General features: G+C 32.4%; 3 protein-coding genes across 12 annotated transcripts; 1 reads left to right on the top strand and 2 right to left on the bottom strand.

The window, feature by feature from the left end:
- Positions 1-36: 36 nt before the first annotated feature.
- On the bottom strand, positions 37-8,235 carry LOC126917704 (forkhead box protein N3-like). 4 transcript variants are annotated; one of them, XM_050724901.1, is made up of 6 exons: positions 8,104-8,235; positions 5,600-5,997; positions 5,074-5,510; positions 4,688-4,991; positions 4,506-4,611; positions 37-4,434 (listed from the first exon to the last, which is right to left on the bottom strand). In XM_050724901.1, the coding sequence occupies exons 2-6, from the start codon at positions 5,970-5,972 to the stop codon at positions 4,158-4,160; spliced, it is 1,497 nt and encodes a 498-aa protein (XP_050580858.1). In that variant the 5' UTR covers positions 5,973-5,997; positions 8,104-8,235; the 3' UTR covers positions 37-4,157. The 4 variants fall into 4 exon arrangements, with proteins under 4 accessions (XP_050580858.1, XP_050580862.1, XP_050580859.1 ...); XM_050724905.1 differs by having other exon boundaries at positions 5,074-5,507; XM_050724902.1 differs by lacking the exon at positions 8,104-8,235 and adding an exon at positions 7,831-7,957.
- A 144-nt stretch (positions 8,236-8,379) lies between these two features.
- On the bottom strand, positions 8,380-12,820 carry LOC126917700 (zinc finger FYVE domain-containing protein 1-like). 5 transcript variants are annotated; one of them, XM_050724893.1, is made up of 9 exons: positions 12,694-12,782; positions 12,579-12,622; positions 12,248-12,424; positions 11,059-11,517; positions 10,703-10,969; positions 10,196-10,565; positions 9,861-10,116; positions 9,342-9,774; positions 8,380-9,258 (listed from the first exon to the last, which is right to left on the bottom strand). In XM_050724893.1, the coding sequence occupies exons 4-9, from the start codon at positions 11,492-11,494 to the stop codon at positions 9,035-9,037; spliced, it is 1,986 nt and encodes a 661-aa protein (XP_050580850.1). In that variant the 5' UTR covers positions 11,495-11,517; positions 12,248-12,424; positions 12,579-12,622; positions 12,694-12,782; the 3' UTR covers positions 8,380-9,034. The 5 variants fall into 5 exon arrangements, with proteins under 5 accessions (XP_050580850.1, XP_050580851.1, XP_050580852.1 ...); XM_050724894.1 differs by lacking the exon at positions 12,579-12,622 and having other exon boundaries at positions 12,694-12,820; XM_050724895.1 differs by having other exon boundaries at positions 9,366-9,774; positions 12,579-12,779.
- A 734-nt stretch (positions 12,821-13,554) lies between these two features.
- On the top strand, positions 13,555-17,348 carry LOC126917701 (rab GTPase-binding effector protein 1). 3 transcript variants are annotated; one of them, XM_050724897.1, is made up of 9 exons: positions 13,555-13,922; positions 14,536-14,643; positions 14,727-15,160; positions 15,362-15,858; positions 15,991-16,272; positions 16,352-16,571; positions 16,639-16,749; positions 16,818-17,031; positions 17,126-17,348. In XM_050724897.1, the coding sequence occupies exons 1-8, from the start codon at positions 13,877-13,879 to the stop codon at positions 16,983-16,985; spliced, it is 1,866 nt and encodes a 621-aa protein (XP_050580854.1). In that variant the 5' UTR covers positions 13,555-13,876; the 3' UTR covers positions 16,986-17,031; positions 17,126-17,348. The 3 variants fall into 3 exon arrangements, with proteins under 3 accessions (XP_050580854.1, XP_050580853.1, XP_050580855.1); XM_050724896.1 differs by having other exon boundaries at positions 13,556-13,922; positions 14,727-15,172; XM_050724898.1 differs by lacking the exon at positions 13,555-13,922 and having other exon boundaries at positions 14,707-15,172.
- Positions 17,349-17,382: the final 34 nt, after the last annotated feature.

Here is a 17,382-nt window from a genome sequence, read left to right as displayed (position 1 = left end):
TTAATATGATAGACGTAAATAATTTAAGAGTTGAAATATAGAAATATATATTAATATATTGTATTCAAAGTAACATTAATTAACAACAATTGATCTTTGTCTTCTTCTTTCTTACATTTCTTTTACGATTAATAATTTCTTTCATGATTATATATATATTATATATATAGGTAGTTGCATGTCGTAGCATATCATTGAAAAGGATGCAAATTTAAATAACCAATTCTGCGCACGTTTGATTTTTTCACATTCTTTTCATTAATAAAGGTCTGTTTTGGTTACAATCTAAAATATTAAATATTCTTTACTCAATTATGTAAGCAAGGTCAAAAACTTAACAAACATTTTACAATGTAATCCGTTTTAAAATGAGTAATAATTATATTAATATTAATATTAATATTAATAATAATAATAATAATAATAATAATAATAATAATAATAATAATAATAATAATCATAATAATAATAATAATAATAATAATAATAATAATAATAATATTACATATTACGCCAACAAAATTCGTACAATATACAACTTGTAGATATACATATAAATAAACATCTGTTCCTCAAAATAAATGATTTCTGCGTTTGGCACGATGTCATGTAATGGAAGCAAATTAAACACCATGTTACATTTTGATTGTCCGTGGCTAGTCGCGATGCAATGAATTATTACGATTTGCTTCTTATATTTGATGTTTCATTTCCTTTTTCTCTTTTTTATTTTTCGGTGTTGTCGATGGTGTTTTAATTTTATGTATATCAGCCGGTCCCATTTGATATAGGAAACAACGACGATTTTAATGTTACGTTAAATAATAATTTGTATGCCTTTAAGAATTACGCTGGCTCACGAAAATGATGATTTTATATCGCAATATACGCTACAATAATACTTCATAAAAAATACTCTATAAGTTAACCATCTTGTACGATTAGAGTTTTACAATTTTTTTATACTTATTTCTCTCTATACAAACGCGCGATGTAACATTGACTTGTATCATAGTAGATGAAGGTATATCGTTTTTATTTTGTACGGACCGGCTGACTAACGAGTATTCTGCCCAATGTCAGGATCAACTGGTATATATTGCTTTATGTTCACTTTGCTAATCGATTATTCTAATTTGTAACGGTGATCGATTAGCTACGTTACTATTATTATAAATGGCATCCCACCCCCTAATTTATTTAGATTAGAATAAACTACATGGAAGAACAGATCTTCAGTCATAGCAAACAAAAGCTAGGACTAAAAATTTCAACAAATAGTGTGAAAACTTGTGATATTACTTTCAATATATATATAATAGAATATCTATAATATATTGCTAATTTTAAAGATGCCAGTTTCGTCTATCTAGATCAGAATGTTTAGGTGTCAGCAAGAATGCCAATTAATAATATCAGAGAAGTGTCAAGAACACTTACTCTTTCTTTTCTTATTTCCTCTCTTTCTCTCTTCCCCTTTCCCCCTAAAGAATAAAACTTATAAAGCTCTAAAACTTCTGTTTCACCAAAATATAATTAACAACAACAACAACAAGGTGTGTCCACTTTTGCAATAATATCACAGACAATAGAAAACGTAAAGTCTACAAAAAACTGGTCTTGCTTGTGCATATACAAATTTCGAAAAAAGGTCCCCGCTACCGATCACGTACTTGCTTTTTGCTTTTAAAGCATGATTAATTTAAAAGCATTTATATTACATATATTTATGTAATATGTGTAGTGTATAAATACGTATGTGCTAAATAGAACAATTTTACATTCACGTGAAATATATATAATATTTCTCTCAAAACTGGTTTCCCCGATTGCGTATAAACATGGCATTCTTCCTTGCACCCTTCTTTTAATCTTGGATTTTTTCCCCTTTGTAGCTGACCAGCTACAATCACACAAAACGTTTTGGCAGCGCGCCTTATATTCGATATTTGCCCATTTGTTTTTTCTTTTTAAGTTTATAGTATCTTTAATCCGCTTTTGTGATGCTAAAATTAATTAGTTTTCTTCCCACCGCTGTCTGTTCTTTACATTAATAACATCTAACAGTTTAGCGTAATATTTTTAAGTGCAATAACTTTACTGACTGAAAATTATTATCATTACCCCATCGACTTGGAGAGTAACTAGACAGTAAACGTTAGAGAATAAACAATATATCGTTAATAAGTTAAACTAAATTGCACCTTCTTAAGAAGCGATAATAATGAGTCTCGCGTCTGAAATGTATCTGAGCCAGCAGTAACATATATTACAAATAACAATTTACTGTTAATCGCAATTGTGACGCTTAAATATCATTATCAACCTAATAACTGATATCATTCCATTTTTACGTAGTATAATCGTAAGACTAGAAACGTCTTCGATGGAACAAAATTTCGCCACTTTTTAATTGGTAACCAAGATCATTTTTTCTCTATGAGCTTGTTTTTGCTTGCTATTGTCTTGTTTTTTTTTTAATTATTTAAAATCAAGACTATGCATTTCATATTTTACCATTTTTAACGAAGGCTTTACATTATATATGGCATATAAACATATGGAAATACTCAGGCTGCGCTACCATGCTGTGTTTGTAGTGTCACGCAAGATATAATTAATAAATGTTTTAAGCTAATGAACTGTATTTCTTTCATATCCTTTTTTAGCAATTATTAGGAAGAGCTTTTATCACGCGGGCAGTGCCCTGTAAAAATATACGTTCTCTCTATACAGAACTACAATATCAATGTATACAAGACCAGTTCATCCATATTCAATATTTTTCTTTCACCGCCATATACATCTTCATTATTTATCAGGTATTCACAAGATTCCTTAATATTATACATATATTTGTTTTTTATTTTATTTTTTTATAAAAATAGGATGACACTCTTGGTTTATACCTTTATACATTTCTTCCAATCGATATTTATCAATTCGACGCTATATATACATATATATACATATATATACATATATATACATATATATACATACATATATATATATATATATATATATATATATACGTATATATATCGATGCCTTAACAAATTTTTTTTAAAACTGGTCTCTGCATACATTACAGGATCTACATATATACAGCACTGTTCAAAATCATCTCAAAAGCCACAAAGAGAGTAGAAAAAGGCATGAAATGATAATATTATTCATTTCAAATCCGTATTCAGTGTACCTTGACTTCTTTTTTTAGAGTTCTTTTTGTTATATAGTTTTCTGCGGCACACATTTTGCACACATACAGCTGCGTACATGACCAGATGTATTTTGAGTGTAAATTAATGAGCATGTGAGCATGAACATGTGTACATGTATATATGTGCGTGAGAGTGAGTGTGTGTATGTTTGTATGTATGTGTGGGTACGCGCGCGTGCGCATCCATATATATATATATATATATGTGTGTGTATATATATATAATCTTTTTTTAAATATATTATCAATTTCTCTATCGAATAGATATCAATTATATTTCTATACATATCTACAAAAAACCTAATATAGAACTCTATTATCATTAATTAAACTCTCTATGAATTAATATGTATAATTGTCACAACAGGTCTAAAAAGTTTATCGTTATTTTAGTTTTAGTACGCGATATTGTTCTCCTTTTTCGTCATTGATGTTCCATGAACCACTTATAGTTGTATATCCATGCCTTAACGTTGAGAAAGTAATTTTTTTCTTTCTTTTAACACTATTCTTCTATTATTGCTTGTTGCTTAGTGCTACTGAATTCATTTTGGCATATAGCGAGTTCTGAACCCTGAGCGACCGCCAATTTGTTTTCTTTTCTTTTACTCCCCTCCCTTTGCCTCAACACTTTTTTTTCTTTTACATAGAAATGCACCTGATAGATGTTTTTCTTCTAATATGACAGAACATATCGTGTTCTTCTCACTTTTTCATCTTAGATGCCTAACAATGGCGATAACTTCGATGCAAATCTTCATTAACGTTAATCTTATCCAAAAGACAACAGATTAATTATCAGCAACGCAAGATTTCAAATCCACAGTCTCGAAATCCATACCGAAGATAGAATTTTGAAAAGTTCACGTTTGAATATGGAAAAGAAAAATAGGAAACTTGTGATGCTATATACGTACATACAACCAAAGTATTCTTATATAATTTGCTTTAAATACCGCTTCCCTTCACTCCACTTTGGCCAATGCTTACGTCTTTTTTCAGGTGTGTTCGAATAATCATTCGAAGCTGAACGTTTTTTCAGCTTTGACGTACCATCGGACTTTGGCGTCGAGTTAATACCTTGTACGTGATGTGTCCTATTGTGATTGAGTGGTGTGGTAACACCTGCTAAATTTAAAAGCGCGTCCGCGCCTTCCGCTATCTTCCGTTGCTCATCGAAATCGGGATTTGTTTCCTTTCTTGGATATTTACTTGAAAAATAAGCATGCACAATTTATCATTTATAATATCATATTAATAAACAAAAACTATTAATGATTACCTTTCTTGCTTGACTGAGGTAATACAACTGTAAGTATGATCTTCGCTGGAGCTCCTGGTAATTACAGGAACCAGAACCTCGGATTCCGGTACTTTCCGCTTACGATCTGCAATAAGATTGAATAAATTATAAAATATTATGTTTGTTTAATAAATTGATATCTTCTTTATCAGATACTTTGCCTTTATTATGATTTAAAATAATAGGTCCGTGTTTAAAAGAAAGCATAGCAGCTGCAGCTGCGTCTACATCGCTATCTACTTCAGTGTCTGTGTTGTCGGTAATGTTGCTCGATGCCAGTCTTTTGGAAAGATATGGGAAGAGGATAGGATCAGGTAGACGTGTACTAGTATTCTTTTTTTGTGGTTTTTCAGGGGAAGACAAAGTTTGAGCGGTCGGAGGAGGAAAGGGAGCGCGAGATAATGCTTGTATCAGGTTTGGACGATACTGGGCGTCTACCATCCATAGCGAACCTTTGCCCAAATTCTAAAAGAGAAGAAGTTTTTCTAAGCTTTTGCTCTAGAAGGGAAACGATCTTTTTTCGTGCATATTATAATGTAACACTTACTGGTGCTTTCTCTACTTTACGAAAGCACTTATTTAGGCTTAGATTATGTCTAACAGAATTTTTCCATCCAGTTGGAGCATTCCTAAAATATGGAAAGTGATCCAAAATCCAAGCATATACTTCCTTGACCGGTAGAGCTTTAACAGGACTATCTTCAATAGCCATGAAAATTAAACAAGAAAATGAATATGGTGGTTTACTGTTTCTATGTAAGTGAGGATCATATGGTATATGAGTTGGGTGTTTGTTGCGATTTGAAACTGGCAGATTATTGTTGTTCAATGATATCTTCGTCTGATTGTTTTGCGAGGTACTATAATGATTTTTTACCGACTCCTGAAAGATTTGCATTGATTTTTGACTATTTTTATTCGAGTGTTGATAGTTTTGACTATTACCATGCGACGTCGTATTATTTATCTTGCTATTATTATCTGCTATGAAAATGCAAAAAAAGGAAAAAATATTATATTTCATTAATATTATTATGATTATCAATTGAAAATTAAAACATATTGAAAGTTACCTGGACAATAGCCTTCATCCAAACTGGATACAGAATTGGTATTTTCAGAAAAGTCTGCCATATCATCACAAACATTGTTATTCAAAATATTCTCATTCTTCATGTCTTTAGTGGGGTTTGAAATATCCAAACCCTTCAACAGATTCTGCTGATGAAGCCAGCTTAAGGAAGTCAGATCATCATCCGACTGACTATTTTTCTCAATGGACTTATCAGACATGGAAAGTTCATCAGTTGAGTTTGTTTCAACGAAAGCACTTGCATTTTCTTTTTCTTTCATTGTGTATACTGTTTCTCCAAAATTAAAAACTTTTGTGCTACTTAGTCCTATGCCAGTTTCCACACCTGATGCATCTGGTCTATCTGGTGGCATATTGGGTCAAGTGCTTTTTTCGTCACTGTAAAACAAAATCAAATCATGAAATTCTCAGAGAAAAATTTATATATCTGAATTAGTTACTCTGAGAACTATTATCTACACCTATACATTACATTTTTCAAAATTATTTTTTTTTATCTTTTTTGTAACTAATTAGCTTGATATTTGGGGGGAGGGAGAAAGGATATTTAATTTGTGAAGCGGGGAAGAATTGATAAGCGTCGATGCTTCGGCAACGAAGCAGAAGAATACTGTTACTAAGCAACAGCTTCTCGTAACCCTAGCAACGTGCTCCTAGATACAATAGTATGAAAAAATTACCGGCCAGATAAATTTTTCACTTTATATTCAGAAAGCGATGTCCAAAAGAATATTAAATAATATTGGGTATAAAGATATGATAAGCGAAAGAAAATAATATAGTACATAAACGTTATCACGTAATTATATAATTCTCCTTAAAATTTTTTTAAACATTGTATTTGGATTTCAAAATGAAAAATCTATTTGATCAGAAACGTTTGCACGGCACTATTGATAATTACGAGGTAAAAACCAAATTTCCTCGATTAAGCGTCGTAAAAACGAATCTTATCTCTAATCGAAAACAAAATTTTTTGTACAAAAAGAAATATAAATTTTCCTTTCTATTTATTACAGGAATTACAAATTGTAATAAAAACATTCGTAAAGCATTGTATATTGTTATGTTAATGAATAACTGTGTAGTATCAAGTATGTAGTGTGAAAATACCAGTCACGTGTATCTGCACGAAACAAAATCCAATTTCGAAACCATATACACGAAACATGTATAACGTTTCGAATCATGATTTTCTAGGTAAAAATGTATGAAATAATGAAGATATAAATGACAGCCCTACAGAGTGTATAGAGAGGGTTTGTTTTAAATAAATGTCCGTTCGTTTTCTATTTTTGGTATCATATAGGAATACTATAATTACGGAAGGGATGCGTAGGCAGTGAAATTGAATTTCCGCGCATGTGACGCGCCTGTAGCCTCGAACCCAAAGTACCAACATCGTCATTTGTTTATCCACTAATAAGCGACAAAATGGCCGCGCTATTAAGAACACATTGCAATCGAAAATAAACTTTGTTATAACCAAAGAATCCTAAGACACTCATCGCACTATCCACCGAGTTATCGATAGTTTTTCTATCATTTTCAACATATATCATTTCACAGAACTTTTTACGACGATAGTATACATTTAAATCATTTTTCAAAAAAATGGCGTCTATTCGGCGCTCTCTCTCCTCTTCTGTTTCTCAAAATGTTTCTTTTTTTTTCTTGTTAACAGGATACCAAGATTAATTAAAGGATACTTTGAGAAGATTTCTTAAAATATGTATTTTTATGTTATGTGTAATTGATGGAAGAAAATTTGATATAGAAAATTTGTCTGTCGATACGTGGTACGCGATAAACAGATTTTGTCACAGACGTATTCGTTTTCAGATATCAAGCTCGCACCTGATCATAGTTTTGAAGTGGAAAATATTAAAGAGAAACGAGACGAAGGTAGACAAGTCGTCGGTGAATCGATGAAACGGAAGGTGACAGTAAAAATTCGAGAACAAGCGAGACATGTCACTGCGTTACTTGTTGAATTCAAATATGGAGTTGATAATGATTACGAAACTGGAGCAAACATGAAAATGGCTACGGCATTGGTTGCACACGGTATCAACATCGCGTTTCGTAAATGATGCACTCCTCAAGCGTTTACTATTACGATAGAAAAATTGTTATACGTAATAGGGAGACGAGATTTAAACGCGCTCAGAAAGTTCCTTTGCTAACCATATTTTATGTATTTTTACATACGCGTCATTTTTCAGGTCGTTAAATTTGAACAGGACCAAGTGCTCTTCACGAAACTTCTTGAATTAATAATCACTCTGCATAATGTTCCCAGTGACTCCCGTATTTTCTTCAAATTCCACGGCGAAAACTAAATTGAAATATTTAAGAAATGAAACAGCGTTTTGCGTCTTTCTGTTTTTAATCTGCCATTCGATTATGGGACCGCGTTTAAATTTCGTTGAGCGGTGAATAAACACGAGAAGCTGAACATTACGAGGTTTTTTAAAAACTCACGTATCGGAGTAGACAGACGGCAGTCTTCGTTGGTTTTCTAAAGACGGGCATCTCAAGCACACTCTACACAACACCCAGCTGATTGAGACGCCATATTTTGACGTCATCACGTGGTTACCGAAACATCTTATATCGCATCTTCAACATCGATTAATCGTATTTAATTAATTTCCCGCGAAAATATAATCTTCATGAAGTGTTTGCTACCATAAATACATCACAAATACGGTATTTGTTTCATATTATAAATTAGAAATGATATGATGAAAATAAACATTTTAATTAAATCTAAAGAATTTATTTCATCTTTTGTTACATTGTCGTCAGAAAGCAATGTTCATTTATAAATTATAAAAGACTGTAACAGGTACGGGGCATTATAATAAAAGGATAAATGCTTGATTTGGAATCTAAAAACAGTCGTAGCCCAGTAAACTGCAATAAAGACAACAATCTCAATTCATTTCGTCAACAAAGACGCTTGCGTTATTACATTATGCTTTTGCATATACTGCTACAATGTACTGGACCACCTACCCTATTACTATATATTACAATTTTTTGTAATGAATTGTTTCATTTATCATACAGGGTTATCTTTCTAATATTATATTACTGCCATTCTCTGAAAACACTTTATAAAAGAGACAGGTACACTCATGGCACAATTCATAGGAAACGCTTTTTTACGGTACTGTATTAAAATATTGATTTTTTTTTCTTTCTTCTGCTTCTACAATGGCAAAGAATTTCAATATACTAAAGGTAAAGTAAAAGTTACATAAACGTTTATGAATTGCAAGCAACTTGTACAAAATCTAAGAAAAAATATATCTTCATAGCTGAGGTATTTAATTCATCAATGTATATTGTGTAGATGGATCGATATTTCAAACAGATTAATGCTCTATCAATTTTTCGTCAATGTTTCTTAGGCTATTTTTATGCACGAATCGCAAACCCGAACTGGATTATCCCATCCCCTATGCGGTACGGGTTTACGATGCTGCGAGCAATCTTGACATACTCCACGTCCACAGTCCCTACAATGATGTAATGTAAGAGACACGGAAAATTTTTGGTAGCATATACAACAATTAACGATTTCCGAGTCGGGGACCCAATAAGACGGTCGAACTGTATCCTTGATAAACGCTGAAAAAATTAGAAGTACCAACATTAACATAAATATTCATCATTCTTCTTTCGAGGATATATATACATATATATTTTTTTACTTTTTGAATAGTTCAGAACAGTACCAACTGCACTGAGAGTAGACACCACTTGTTCAGTTACTTTCCTAGCGTTAACATCTTCCGAAAATTCAGTAAGTTCATCCTTATTATAACAGATATCACAGACTCGTACTGGTGTATGCCAATTTCTAGATGGGACACACTTTGTTTTAGACGAACACCGAGCACAGAAACCTTCACCACATGCTCGACAATGGTGTTTCGTATCGGTCAGGCCGAATGTCGTTCTACACTTATAGCAGTTTTTAATTTCATTATTAGGTCTCCAATAAGTCGGAGCTACCTGATCTGCAACCCACGCCGAAAGAATTTTTGTCGGTTGCAACGAAACATTGGTTACAGCTTCAGTAAGGTACGATACACCGTCGATTACTCTTTGTGCTGTGTTTTGAGATACAACTGAATTATTTGGCTGGAAGAAATAATTCATATTTTAAAGAAACACAAATTGGACATGAAGCTGGAATTACTTATGAATAATTCTCGTTATTTATATACCATGTTCCACACGTGCGTAATCTCTGTACGAATAGCAGAATCTTCAGGGTTTTTGTTACCATACCAATACTGACGATATATTTCTCCACAATTTGGACATTCTATCACCTCTCCTGACCATGCATATGTAACTAATCCATACCAACTGTTATCATTTTGATTTTGAATTCGTTTCATAACTTGTACTTCATTTCCATTACTATAACATTTTTTACATATATATACTATGTTTTCATATTGATGCTGATATCGACACCTAATAGAATGCACATCAGTAGCATTTCTCTTAATACATACACATTAAATTGCAAATGATATTTACATATAAAGCAGACCTGTTATTGTTACTATGAGGTTTTCCTTCTAAAAGATGTCCCATACTATTGCTGCACCTTAATCCACAGCTAAGACATTTAGTAGGACAGGTGAAATATTGATCAGGAAACAAAATAGAAAAATTCTCAATTTCTTCCGAAAATTTCTCGTTTAAAATTTTTAATGTATTATAAACTAAATACGGCTTTCTGGCAGATCGCACAGTAGTATTAGACAATTCTTTCTTAATAGCAGTCTGCAAAAGTTCATAATCAGTCGTGAAACTTGTTGTTTGTATACCAACATATTTGATTGAACTAAATGCTTCCACTTCGAGCTTCATTTGAGCAAATCGTGTTCGAAGAATGTCTTCCGCGTTTACTAGACCATCTGCCACAGAAAAAAACATATATATATATATATATATATATTTGTTACAGAATAAATGCTTTAATCTTTTTGTTTTGTGTTGCGGATAAACTCTAATTTTGAAATTACTGTTAATTTGAGAATGTGGCAATATGTACTGTTGGTCAGAGGTTTGGTGTATTTAGTCTCATGTAATACTATAATGCTTGGTCCCAGGGCACTCAAAGAGCCTTCAACTCCCTTCCTCTGTCCTATTTCTTGCAAGGCAGCTTGAAAATGATGACTGTATGCTCTTGAAGCAGTACCAAGAAATGTAAATAATTCTCTATTCAGTTTTTCGGATTGTGTTCTATATACAACAATGTCAGATACAGCAAGGACTTTAAGTAATAGCCTTGTCCTTTCATTCTCATAAGAAGTAATACCTAGTAAGTAAGGATAACAGAATCCATTATATGTAAAATCAACTTTTATCATGCACTGTGCAGATATAAATAGTGTATAAATATAATACCTAATAAACCTTCTGTGTCCAAACATATCACACTAAGAACTGGATCAAATGCAGCCCAAACACCTAATGTACATGAATTTTGATTACTCGAAGTCTCAAATACTTCCCGTCCGTCGAAGAATGTTTGATTCAATGTGTGACTCTTGCCATCACCGGTGTTTCCAAAAATCGACACCACTTTTACTTCGAGATCTTTACTGCAATTTAATTCTTTCATGAACTCTTCCGCATTTTTAACTCTGAGGTATTCTTGCCCATCTATCAACAAGAAACTTCTGGATTGATTGCACTGACAATTCATATGCATTCCTTTTCCATGTATGAGATCATGGGCAGAATAGTATATATCTCTGTTACAAATACACATCATATCAAGGCTTTTCATGATAGCAGGTCCAGTTGTTTGCAATTTATGTTCTTTCCCAAATTTACTCATGATGCAATTCAGCAATGTTAGTCCTATAATATTGCAAATACTTCTTACTATTAAAAATTAAAAGTAATCAGGATTGGGTTAAGATAAATATTTTGAGGCGACAAGGACGTGTTGGGTGATATTATTAAATTACCCCGACGTAGAACTTTAACAACGTTTACTTCGATATTGACTGTGCGTCGTATCAGATGCACGCGCGTGGAACTCAAACAATGACTATACACTGAATACTATATACGTGAAGTGCTACTGGCTAGCGACCACAATGGACTAAGACCGATCATCCCGAAATTTTCCTCGGTTCCCTTTCTATAGGGTGCCAAGGTCCTCGGGGGAGAGAGTTTTCTTCCGAGGTGGGGATGGAAAGACTCGTAGACAACAAAACAATAAATTTTCCTTTCCATGGGTCTTTTAGTAAGTCCCAGGATTTATTCTTTTACAATAACCTGTCTTCGGATATCGTTTCGCAGGTCATATGGCCAACACATGGGCTTCAACCCTGGAACTTTCTCTACGGCCATGGGCCGCTACAATTTAATGAAATGAAAAATACAATAACTACAGTGTATACGGCGAATAAAACGGCAAATTGTAAACTATTACAAATGTAACATATAAATAACTCGATATATAAATATAACATGTTACCGTACAATGATTTGTTGAGAAAAGAATAAAAGAATGTGTACATTCAATGTAATTCTACGATCAGTTAACTGCGCAAATTGACAGAAGACGCAATGGCGATCTTACCTTTCAAAAATTCAACGATCTATCGGTATAATGGACATATTTTTTTGGTATACACAACTGAAGACAAATTTTGAATAATTTCAAACATTAATCAGTTGTTGACACCTCCATTTTGTGCAATTGGACTGCAGCAGGGCTCAATCTCGACTCTCAATACCAACTGCAATAGGCAATTCTCTAAAAAAATCGTTTGATCTGTAATTGAAAGTGACTTCAAGGCTAACGTTCTGCGTTTTCTCTTCTATTTACAAATGTATATTTCAGCTTTTTCTTTGCTCCATTGTGAAAATTACGAAACGTCAATAAATGAATGGATGGCGACATTCGTTACCTTAAAATGATTTTTCGGATGAACTTATAAACCTGCTCGTCATGCTAGGGGATATTTATTTTGTTTCAATTTTCATAATATAATGTACTTTTTTAATTGAATTCGTAAAACTTACTGATACAAATTTATCAATTCCGTGAACTGCAAACAATGTCATCGTGCCTTCTCCTTTATAAAGGAGAGGGGATATATACTTAGTGATGGTTAGTGGTGGGAAATGTTTTTCATCTGTGTCAGTTACACACTCACTCACACACGAGTCATTCGTGACGAGTGTTTCCTCATGATCAATTACAAAGCCTTCTTCTTTGTATTGATATGAGAATGTTTAACTTTAGTAATCTGAAAATTTTAGTTTTATTAGAATATACGATTATTATAACGCAATCAAAGAATTACTATAATTTGAAAAAAGGCAATGAAAGTAAAATACAATGCTTATTAAAGAAATAACACCCCAAAATTGTATAAAAAATATACAAATTCTTATCTCCGACATTATGTAGGCAGACTTATTGTAATTTAAAATGTAATTTTTAACAGAATCTATGTTTAATCTTACAAAATTGTGTATACATATTGGATTTTATTAACCTTACTATATATATAATAAAATCTTAAGAGCAACATGTAAAAAAATGCAAGAAATTGATTTCAAAAAATTATAAATGAAAAGCGTTTTATATTTCATCTTCCACAAATATATTTAAGAATGACATATACATAATTTACAGAAAAAAGAACAATGTAACGACATAAATACTTTAAAAAATTAACATATATAAAAGTAAAAAATATTTGTATTTATTGAATGTATTATTGGATTGAATTTTAGTACGTGTACTAATCGAAAATATTATTGATTTACGGTAATTACACTTTGGTATTGTTCATTAAGGTGACGCCGTTCACTTTTAAAATAGGCAGAGTTGAACGAGATTTTTAGATAATCGATTCTGTACGTTCGATTATCGAGTCCATACCGTTTAAAATATCGATACAGATTGATGAGGAAGTGCTGATAATACACCGCTTAGTAGACCGCTAAATCGTTGAGGTTGATTTTTCTGTTTCATTCTACAAAACATTGGTTTTGCGTGGTTGATGCGTCATTTCGATTCTGGCCATCTCGATAGAATGAATGTCGGTGAAACCTAAAAGCTGGTGTCGGCACGTGTGTCATAATGTCACCGAAAGATTCGGTCGAGGAGCATTTAACGATACACTTTTCAATCTTGTACGAACGACAGTGACCCACCCCAACAAAATTCGGTTTTGTCAAGCGAAATCACCGAACGATGGAAAACCATACACAGGATAATGCGATCAACATGAACGAAAGTGGTACGTTCGATACAACAGTACTTTCACAAAAATATCTTGCTTTGATTCATATTTAATGATATTTACAGTGGCTCATCAAAGTGTTTGAACATTTAACATAAAAAACATTTATGTATATATTGTATGTATTATGTAAAATATTTTGAAACATCATTAGCACTATAACGGAACAAAACTGTCATGATTATATTGATAATCTTTGAAACTAATTTGAAAACGTGTATAAAATTTACAACATATTTACTGCTTTAGTATATATAGACTTGACAGTGCATTCATAAAAATACTTCCCTGTGATTCGCATTTAATGATATCTATTAGTGACATATCAAAGTATTTCAACATTTATTTCAATACACCACAAAAATCTTTTATGTGTATATTGTATGCGTTATATAAAACATTTTGAAATATTATTAGCAGTATAATGAGGCACATATCATGATTATATTGGTAACATTTGAAACTAATTTGAAAATGTATATAATATTTACAAGAAATTTATTATAAATGTATATGTGTAGTACAAAATTAGTATTCTTGTTCATATTTATTACTATAATTTTGTTTTTTGTATAAAAATTTTATCAATAAAATGTTTGTTGTAATCTAGAGGATTTGCAAGAAAAGGTAAATCGATTGGAGTCAGAGACCGTGAAAATGCGGGAAGAATTTAATGTTCAAAGAGCCAAGATGAAAGAACTGTTTCTTCAAAAAGAAGGTAAATCTAGTTGATGTTAATAAGCTTAATGATGACAACAACAATAAATTGTACGTTAAATAGTGTAAGTATTTCATTTGCAGAGGAATTGAAAAGACGATTGCAAGATAACACATGTTTGCAAAAGGAGAATGCTAAGTTGAAAAATGAATTGGACGAAGCAAAGAGCCAATTGGTTGTAACAGACTTGAAAGTTCAAAATGATATACTTATTGAGAAGAGAAAGGCACAAGAAGAAATAGCATCTTTACAGAGGGTTATACATGAAACAATGGAGGAATCTTCTTGTTCGCGCAAGCAGCTAGATACAGAATTGGCTAAATTAAAAATTACTCTCTCCAAATTACAAGAGGAGAATGCATTGATAAAGTCACAATTACCACGAGATCCACCTATAGATGGTCCACAGATATCACTCTCCACAGTAACGAAAACAATAGCTCGAAAAGTAGTTTCTCAACTAGGTGCAGATGCTCTATCTTTAGGTCCTGATAATCTTGAGGAAAGCATGAGGAAGGTAAAAAGATATGTACGTAAGCATAAAAATGTATGATTTTTGAACTTTTCTGCAATGAGTTTTTATGGCACTGCATTCCGGGAAGTGTTCATAAATCATTTGAATGATATCATTATAAGATGTTTATTTTATCACTTGTTTTTTCTTTTACTTTTTACTCAACTTCACATAATGCAAATATTAGAAATTGTTGCTTTATAGGCGCAGGAAGATGCGGAAGTTTTACGCTCGCTGGTAGTGCCGCTCGAGGAAGAGATTAAAGCCTTAAAGGAAAAATTAAGAGCGACGGATGACGAACTCCAGAAGTGTAAAGAGATACAGTTGCAGAAGAAACAGCAGGAACCTGGTTCCTCTGAGTCAATATGTGATATGTGTGCAAATTACGAAGCACAATTAGTTAAGATGCAGGCAGCTGCTAAAGAATTCGAGAAGCAGCAATTAGATTCTGAGCGAATGTTACAAGTACAGAAAGAAGATTTAGCTAAGGAAGTAGAATTTAGAAAGGAAATGGAGGAAAAATGGAACGAAAAGAAAGAGGAGCATAAAATCAAAGTGGCAGAACTTACTGTTACCTCGCAAACGTTGCAACAGACTTTAACCGAAGCGAAAAAAACTTTTGAACAAGTTCAGAGAAGCGTAAAAGACGAACTTGTGAAATTAACACGTGGCCGAGAAGAAGTACAAAGACACCTTATCGCGTAAGAACATTTTTAATAATATTGTTACTTTTATCTCATTGTTCTTCTCGATTTCCAACGTAGATAAAGTAATGTCTTTTATCGTGACATTCCTGACAAAATTTTATTGAAAATCTAGTCGAATCTTTGCAGACTGCAAAAGGAAAATGAAAACTTGGTCGGTAAACATAGCAAGCATTCCCAACAACTACAAAGTGAGAGTATTAATATGCCGAACAATGTCGAGGAATTGCACGTTAGCCTTTTAAAAATGCGAGAAGATTTGATCACAGCTAAAGTTGCTCAAGAAGTCGCGCAAGAGAAAGAAGAGACACTACGATACGAAGTGACCTTGCTTCATGAACAAATGGAACAGGAAAGTAGAGTAAAGGAACAAGAAATATTGGTATTAAAAAATGAAATTAGTGGTTTAAGGTAATGCTACTTAATTTTTTAATATCCTAATTTTTTATAATTATAAGTTCTTCGTAATTTCAATAATGATATTCTATAGAACGCAGCTAGATAAATATGTACGAGATCATCGATCCCTTGCCGAGAGGGAAGAGAAGCTGGAACGATTAGAAAAACAATTAGATGCTGTTTTAAAAGAAAATAAACAAGCCGAGTTAAAAGTGGCTGAATTACGACAAAGAGTTACCAGTCTTCAACAAGAGCTAGATACTAGTGAAGCAGTGCAGAAAGACTTTGTTAGGTTGTCACAATCTTTACAGGTACAATAAAGAGTAAAAATGAACAATCTTAACGGATAAAAGATATTTACATCGTCATGGATTATAGGTACAACTAGAAAGAATTAGGCAAGCTGGTAGCGAAGTACGATGGCAACATGAAGAGGACATAGAAGAATGTCCTAGTTGTCATACTACATTCACGGTTACAAAGAAGAAGGTAATATTTGTAAATGTCTAAACTCATATCTAAAGCCTGTGTATGCTAATAAAAATCTCTTGTTATAGGTGCATTGCCGCCATTGTGGCCATATATTTTGTCAGTCTTGCCTTTCACATGTTGTGAAAAGTGGACCGAAACAAAGACCATCCAGAGTCTGTGATGTTTGCCATACATTATTGGTACAAGATACAGCACCATATTTTAGCCAAGAACCACCACATACACCTGACTAAATATTCTAAAGAAAATCAGTCCAACAAGATGTGCAATATCAATTTGGTAATTTAATATGCCTGTGAATTTTAGAATATCAAGGGTTGTACTTTATAATATCATTGATTTTTTTAAGACATTCTGTTTTAACAACTTTCAGGAAGATATAGAGATGATATTAGTTCACCGGGGCTAGATATGATTCCTATTACCTGACAACTGGAGTGATAAAATAAATATCGTGTAAATACAAATTATGTACTACTTAATGTTTATTGTAATTTAAAAGATTAAAGCTTTTGAATGTATGTGAGTTATTCAAAAATTTGTGAATATTTATCTATCTTGTTATTGACATTATTAAAATAAGTCTTCACATAGAATTATGTTATACATTTAATTCATTGCCATTCGTCG

The sequence above is a fragment of the Bombus affinis genome, chromosome 6 (assembly GCF_024516045.1).
Source record: "Bombus affinis isolate iyBomAffi1 chromosome 6, iyBomAffi1.2, whole genome shotgun sequence".
Lineage (NCBI taxonomy): Eukaryota > Metazoa > Arthropoda > Insecta > Hymenoptera > Apidae > Bombus > Bombus affinis.
The sequence above is the reverse complement of the archived record's forward strand: the minus strand, read 5'-3'. Positions and strand labels throughout refer to the sequence as shown.